We start from the raw sequence: 7,659 nt of genomic DNA, 5'->3' as shown, positions 1-7,659 counted from the left end.
CTCTCTTTCCCTCCCCCAGACTGTGTGTCTCCCTCCCCCCCAGTCTGTCTGTCCCTCTCTCTCTCCCCAGTTTCACCCCCTCTCTCTTTCCTTCCCCCAGACTCTCTCTCTCTCTCTCTCTTTCTATCTCTCCCTCTCCTAGTTTCTCTCTCTCCCTCCCCAGTCTCTCTGTCTCTCTCTCTCCCCAGTCTGTCAGTCTCTCTCTCTCTTTCCCTCCCCAGTCTGTGTTTCTCTCTCTCCCCCTATCTGTCTCTCTCTTTCTCTCTCCCAGTCTGTCTGTCTCTCTCTCTCCCTCTCTCTCTCCCCCAGCTTCTCCCCCTCTCTCTTTCCTTCCCCCAGTCTCTCTCTCTCCCTCTCTCCCTCCATCAGTTTGTCTCTCTCTCTCTCTCGCCCAGTCTCTTTTTCCCAGTCTCTCTCTCTCTCCCCCAGTCTCTCTCTCCCAGTTTCTCTCTCTCTCTCCCCGCCCCCAGTTTCTCTCTCTCCCTCCCCCAGTCTCTCTCTCTCTCTCTCTCTCCCTCCCTCCCTCCCTCAGTCTCTCTCTCTCTCTCCCTCCACCTGTTTCTCTCTCTCTCTCTCTCTCTCTCCCCCTCCCCAGTCTCTCTCTCTCTCTCTCTTCCCCAGTTTCTCTCTCTCTCTCTCTGCCCCAGTCTCTCTCTCTCCCTCTCCCTCCCCAGTCTCTCTCTCTCTCGCTCTCTCTCTCCCTCCTCCAGTCTCTCTCTCTCTCTCTCCCTCTCCCCGTTGCTCTCTCTCTCTCTCTCTCCCTCCCCAGTCTCTCTCTCTCTCTCTCCCCCCAGTTTCTCTCTCTCTCTCTCTCTCTCCCCCAGTTTCTCTCCCACTCTCTCCCCCAGTCTCGCGCTCTCTCTCTCTTCCCCAGTCTCTCTCTCTCTTTCTCCCCGCCCCCCAGTCTCTCTCTCTCCCTCTCCCTCCCCCATACCTCTCCGCAGTCTCCTTGAGGCCTGTTGAGGTGTGAAGGATGATTTGGCAGAGATTCCAGGTGGGGTTTTTTGTAGTTGGGGTGGAATCCTTATATTAATTCGAGAGACACAGTCACAGTGCGGTTATTTTGAAGATAGATGGGCTGACAGTCCTCACTCACTATTCAGCTCAGTCTCTCTCTCTCTCTCTCTCTCCCTCAGATATGATTTCCACCAGTTTCTACAACCCGTACTTCAGACTCATCCAGTTTGAGGCCTCGAAAATGGAGAAGAACCGGTCAGACCTGGTGAAGACAGAACTCCGACTCTATCGCATTCGGTATCAGAAGTCCAGAGTGGCGGAGCAAAGGATTGAACTGTATCAGGTAATGGGCTTGTTGGAGAGGCCGAGGGGGGTGGTGGGGGAGAGAGACAGGGGCGGCCCCTCCGACAGTGCGGCACTCCCTCAGTACTGCCCCTCCGACAGTGCGGGGCTCCTTCAGTACTGACCCTCCGACAGTGCGGCACTCCCTCAGTACTGCCCCTCCGACAGTGCGGCTCTCCCTCAGTACTGCCCCTCCGACAGTGCGGCGCTCCCTCAGTACTGCCCCTCCGACAGTGCGGCGCTCCCTCAGTACTGCCCCTCCGACAGTGCGGCGCTCCCTCAGTACTGCCCCTCCGACAGTGCGGCACTCCCTCAGTACCGTCCCTCCGACAGTGCGAAGCTCCCTCAGTACCGTCCCTCCGACAGTGCGATGCTCCCTCAGTACTGCCCCTCCGACAGTGCAGCACTCCCTCAGTACTGCCCCTCCGACAGTGCGGCGCTCCCTCAGTACTGCCCCTCCGACAGTGCGGCACTCCCTCAGTACTGCCCCTCCGACAGTGCGGCACTCCCTCAGTACTGCACTGGGAGTGTCAGCCTAGATTTATGTGCTCAAGTCTTTGGATTCGGACTTGAACCCACAAACATGTGACTCAGAGGCAAGCGAGAGATACCTACTGAGCCAAGCCGAACACCCAGGAGCTGGTGTCCAACCAGAGATGTGGGATTGCCAACTTGGGAGTTTATCTTTTAGTTTACTTTGAACACATAATGTCAGCCGTGGCCATTCTCGCCTCTGAGTCAGAAGGTTGTGGGTTCAAGTCTCACCAAAAATCCAGGCCGACACTCCAGTGCACTACTGAGGGAGGGCCGCACTGACGGAGGGGCAGTACTGAGGGAGCGGCGCACTGTCGGAGGGGCAGTACTGAGGGAGTGCTGCAGTGTCGGAGGGGCAGTACTGAGGGAGTGCTGCCGTGTCGGAGGGGCAGTACTGAGGGAGCCCTGCAGTGTCGGAGGGGCAGTACTGAGGGAGCGCTGCCGTGTCGGAGGGGCAGTACTGAGGGAGCCCTGCAGTGTCGGAGGGACAGTACTGAGGGAGCGCCGCACTGTCGGAGGGGCAGTACTGAGGGAGCGCTGCACTGTCGGAGGGGCAGTACTGAGGGAGCGCCGCACTGTCGGAGGGGCAGTACTGAGGGAGCCCCGCACTGTCGGAGGGGCAGTACTGAGGGAGCGCCGCACTGTCGGAGGGGCAGTACTGAGGGAGCGCCGCGCTGTCGGAGGGGCAGTACTGAGGGAGCGCCCCACTGTCGGAGGGGCGGTACTGAGGGAGCGCCGCACTGTCGGAGGGGCAGTACTGAGGGAGTGCCGCACTGTCGGAGGGGCAGTACTGAGGGAGTACCGCACTGTCGGAGGAGCCGTCTTTCATACGAGACATTAAACCGAGGCCCCGTCTGCCCTCTCGGGTGGATGTAAAAGATCCCGGGGCCACTATTGTTAGAAGAGCAGGGGGAGTTCTCCCTGGGGCCAATATTTATCCCTCAACCAACATCACTAAAACCGATGATCCGGTCATTATCACATTGCTGTGTGTGGGATCTTGCTGTGCGCAAATTGGCGTTTCCCACATTACAACAGCGACCGCACTCCAACTGTGAAGGGCTTTGGGACGTCTGGTAGTCGATAAGACACTATATAAAAGCAAGTCTTTTTGACTTCTGGTTATAAGAATATTGTTCAGGGTGGGGAGAAAGGCTGGTCAGTCAGCGAATGGAGAGTTGGGTCACATTCCTCTCGTCCCTGCGAAGGAAGGGCACTGTGGGAGCTTGTCGGGTGACCAATGGCGGGAGTGTGGGGAGGGGGAGGGAGGTCGGAGAACATGTGATGGAGCCTCCAGGAATACCTCCAATCAGAGATGGCAACCCTACCAGTGAGGCGATGAGACGCGGCCTCGGCCCGGGAGTGGGCCTCACCTCTGGAGTGGGCCTCGCCCCGGGGATAGGCCTCACCTCCGGAGTGGGCCTCGCCCCGGGAATAGGCCTCACCCCGAGAGTAGGCCTCACCTCCGGAGTGGGCCTCGCCCCAGGAATAGGCCTCACCCCGAGAGTAGGCCTCACCTCCGGAGTAGCCTCACCCTGGGAGTAAAGCCTCGCCCCAGGAGTAGGCCTCACCCCGGGAGTAGGCCTCACCCTGGGAGTAAGGCCTCGCCTCGGGAGTAAGGCCTCGCCCCAGGCCCCGCCCCAGGAGTAAGGCCTCGCCCCAGGAGTAAGGCTTCACCCTAGGAGTAAGGCCTCGCCCCGGGAGTAAGGCCTCGTCCCGGGAGTAAGGCCTCGCCCCGGGAGTAAGGCCTCGCCCCAGGAGTAAGGCCTCGCCCCAGGAGTAAGGCCTCGCCCCAGGAGTAAGGCCTCGTCCCGGGAGTAAGGCCTCGCCCCGGGAGTAAGGCCTCGCCCCAGGAGTAAGGCCTCGCCCCGGGAGTAAGGCCTCGCCCCAGGAGTAAGGCCTCACCCCGGGAGTAGGCCTCGCCCCGGGATTAAGGCCTCACCCCGGGATTAAGGCCTCGCCCAGGGAATAGGCCACACCCCATAGATGGCCGTCACTGAGAAGATGCCTCATTATGGGAGTGGGCTGCAGAGTGGGGCGATGGGGCCGGGAGCCACACAGGCCTCGGGGGAACCCTGTGGGAGTTGGAAGCTCTGGATTTGAGGATTGTCAGGGTAATTAATGCGGGAATGCTGACGTTCCGGGCTCTCTCTCAGATCCCTCCGCCTCACCGGCCCCTTGTTGTGGTGTTTGCAGGTTCTGAAGGCCAAGGACCCGGCCTCCCCGTCTCAGCGGTACATCGACAGTAAGGTGGTGTGGCCCCGCACGGCGGGGGAGTGGCTATCGTTCGATGTCACCGAGACCGTCACCGAGTGGTTGCTGCACCGAGGTAAGTGAGGGCCGTTCACCCCTCCGCCCCGAGGGACTGGGGCCCAGTGAGGGTGGGGGGCTGGGGAAGGGGCCCGCTGGCAGTGGGAGGGGCTGTGAGGAGGTGGGCGGGGCTGGGTGGCAGTGGGCGGGGCCAGAGGCAGAGCTGGTGGCGGTGCTGGGTGGGCGGGGCCTGTTGTGGTGGGCGGGGCTGGGTGGTCGGGGCAGGGTAGTGGGCGGGGCTAGATGACAGTGGGCGGGTCTCGGGGGGGGGCAGTGGGCGGGTTTGGCGGCTGTGGGCGGGGCTAGGCAATGGTGGGCGGGGCTAGGTGACAGTGGGCGGGGCGGATTGCAGTGGGCGGGTCTCGGGTGGCTGTGGGCGGGGCGGATTGCAGTGGGCGGGTCTCGGGAGGACGTGGGCGGGACCACGGCTGGGTGGGTGGGACAGTGGGCGCGGCTACTTATGGTGGGCGGGGCCTGCAACCTCTGTTACACGCAATCCCTTTCTCTCAGACAGGAACCTGGGATTTAAGATCAGCGTTCACTGCCCCTGCTGCACCTTCATTCCTTCATCGAACAACATCCTCCCCAACAAAAGCGAGGAGCTCGAGGCTCGGTTCGCAGGTAGGTCCTGGTCGGGGGGCTCCTGACCCCCAGCGATAGGGCACCGGCTCCCATAGCAACGGGCTCAATCTCCCATAGCAACGGGCCCCATCTCCCATAGCAACAGGCCCCATTTCCCATAGCAACGAGCCCCATCTCCCATAGCAACGAGCCCCATCTCCCATAGCAACGAGCCCCATCTCCTATAGCAACGGGCCCCGGCTCCCATAGCAACGGGCCCCATCTCCCATAGCAACGGGCCCCATCTCCCATAGCAACGGGCCCCATCTCCCATAGCAACGAGCCCCATCTCCCATAGCAACGAGCCCCATCTCCCATAGCAACGAGCCCCATCTCCCATAGCAACGAGCCCCATCTCCTATAGCTACGGGCCCCAGCTCCCATAGCAACGGGCCCCATCTCCCATAGCAACGGGCCCCATCTCCCATAGCAACGGGCCCCATCTCCCATAGCATCGGGCCCCAACTCCCATAGCAACGGGCCACGGCTCCCATAGCAACGGGCCCCAACTCCCATAGCAACGGGTCTCATCTCCCATAGCAACGGGTCCCAACTCCCTGAGAAACAGGCCCCGGCTCCCATAGCAACGGGCCCCATCTCCCATAGCAACGGGCCCCGGTTCCCATAGCAACAGGCCCCATCTCCCATAGCAACAGGCCCCATCTCCCATAGCAACGAGCCCCATCTCCCATAGCAACGAGCCCCATCTCCCATAGCAACGAGCCCCATCTCCTATAGCAACGGGCCCCAGCTCCCATAGCAACGGGCCTCATCTCCCATAGCAACGGGCCCCATCTTCCATAGCAACGGGCCCCATCTCCCATAGCATCGGGCCCCAACTCCCATAGCAACGGGCCACGGCTCCCATAGCAACGGGCCCCAACTCCCATAGCAACGGGTCTCATCTCCCATAGCAACGGGTCCCAACTCCCTGAGAAACAGGCCCCGGCTCCCATAGCAACGGGCCCCATCTCCCATAGAAACGGGCCCCGGCTCCCATAGCAACGGGCCCCAACTCCCATAGCAACGGGCCACGGCTCCCATAGCAACGGGCCCCAACTCCCATAGCAACGGGCTCAATCTCCCAATGCAACGGGCCTCATGTCCCATAGCAACGGGCCCCGGCTCCCATAGCAACGGGTCTCATCTCCCATAGCAACGGGCCCGAACTCCCATAACAATGGGGAGGCTGGACAAGCGTATGAGGGAGAAGGGAATAGAGGGTTATGCTGATAGATTTAGATGAGGAAAGACGGGAGGAGGCTCGAGTGGAACATAAACGCCACATTGGTCTGGGTTGGGCCCAATGGCCTGTTTCTGGGCCGTACGTTCGATGTTATCAAACCTCTGAAGGAACAGCAGCCCGATGATATGGTGCCCCCATCTGCCCGCCCTCTGCCCTTTATCGCCCGCCCGTTGTGCCCGACTAAGTCTGCACCGTTCCTTATCGCACCCGCCGTGAGTGGATACAGGCCGTCCGCGCACAGCAGGATCCCGCACTGACCAAATGGGTACAAACAATCAGATAATGTCACGTAGGGGGAGCAATGACAGCCCCAGGACACCCGAGGAGAACTCCCCCTGCTCTTCTTCCAAATACTGGCCGTGGGATCTTTTACATCCACCCGAGAGATAGGGCCTTGGCTTAACATATCGTTCGGAACACAGCCCCTCCGACAGTGCGGGGCTCCCTCAGTACTGCCCCTCCGACAGTGAGGGGCTCCCTCAGTACTGTCCCTCCGACAGTGCGGGGCTCCCTCAGTACGGCCCCTCCGACAGTGCGGGGCTCCCTCAGTACTGCCCCTCCGACAGTGCGGGGCTCCCTCAGTACTGCCCCTCCGACAGTGCGGGGCTCCCTCAGTACTGCCCCTCCGACAGTGCGGCGCTCCCTCAGTACTGCCCCTCCGACAGTGAGGGGCTCCCTCAGTACTGCCCCTCCGACAGTGCGGCACTCCCTCAGTACTGCCCCTCCGACAGTGCGGGGCTCCCTCAGTACTGCCCCTCCGACAGTGCGGGGCTCCCTCAGTACTGCCCCTCCGACAGTGCGGCGCTCCCTCAGTACTGCCCCTCCGACAGTGCGGGGCTCCCTCAGTACTGCCCCTCCGACAGCGCGGCGCTCCCTCAGTACTGCCCCTCCGACAGTGCGGGGCTCCCTCAGTACTGCCCCTCCGACAGTGCGGCGCTCCCTCAGTACTGCCCCTCCGACAGTGAGGGGCTCCCTCAGTACTGCCCCTCCGACAGTGCGGCACTCCCTCAGTACTGCCCCTCCGACAGTGCGGGGCTCCCTCAGTACCGCCCCTCCGACAGTGCGGCACTCCCTCAGTACTGCCCCTCCGACAGTGCGGCGCTCCCTCAGTACTGCCCCTCCGACAGTGCGGCGCTCCCTCAGTACTGCCCCTCCGACAGTGCGGCGCTCCCTCAGTACTGCCCCTCCGACAGTGCGGCACTCCCTCAGTACTGCCCCTCCGACAGTGCGGCGCTCCCTCAGTACTGCCCCTCCGACAGTGCGGGGCTCCCTCAGTACTGCCCCTCCGACAGTGCGGCGCTCCCTCAGTACTGCCCCTCCGACAGTGCGGCGCTCCCTCAGCGCTGGGAGTGATACCAAAGCCCCTTTGACCCTGGGCTGACCTGCCGAGGCCCCTCCTGCCGGATCCTGACCCTCCGCGGTGCGCGGTTTCGGCCACTGAGCTGTGAATCGGTTGCAGGTATCGATGACGATCCGTACCGGGAGTACAAGCGGATCCGGTTACAACACCTGGCGGCCCTGAGGACCCCTCACCTGCTCTTCACCCTCCTACCCGCTCACCGCCAGGAGGTCCCCCGAAACAGGCTGCGCTGGAAACGTGCTGTCAGCAACGATGTCTGCTCCAGGTGAGCGGGGGAGGGGGGGAGGGG

At 62.2% G+C, this 7,659-nt stretch overlaps 1 protein-coding gene across 1 annotated transcript; it reads left to right on the top strand.

Moving 5' to 3' along the window:
• Nucleotides 1-953: 953 nt before the first annotated feature.
• LOC139251264 (transforming growth factor beta-2 proprotein-like) lies at nucleotides 954-7,639 on the top strand. Its single transcript, XM_070873233.1, has 5 exons — nucleotides 954-994; nucleotides 1,137-1,300; nucleotides 4,030-4,162; nucleotides 4,654-4,764; nucleotides 7,470-7,639. Exons 2-5 carry the CDS (start codon nucleotides 1,139-1,141, stop codon nucleotides 7,637-7,639), a joined length of 576 nt encoding a protein of 191 aa, XP_070729334.1. The 5' UTR covers nucleotides 954-994; nucleotides 1,137-1,138.
• Nucleotides 7,640-7,659: the final 20 nt, after the last annotated feature.

Source organism: Pristiophorus japonicus, unplaced genomic scaffold (assembly GCF_044704955.1).
Source record: "Pristiophorus japonicus isolate sPriJap1 unplaced genomic scaffold, sPriJap1.hap1 HAP1_SCAFFOLD_4285, whole genome shotgun sequence".
Taxonomy (NCBI): Eukaryota; Metazoa; Chordata; class Chondrichthyes; family Pristiophoridae; genus Pristiophorus; species Pristiophorus japonicus.
The sequence above is the reverse complement of the archived record's forward strand: the minus strand, read 5'-3'. Positions and strand labels throughout refer to the sequence as shown.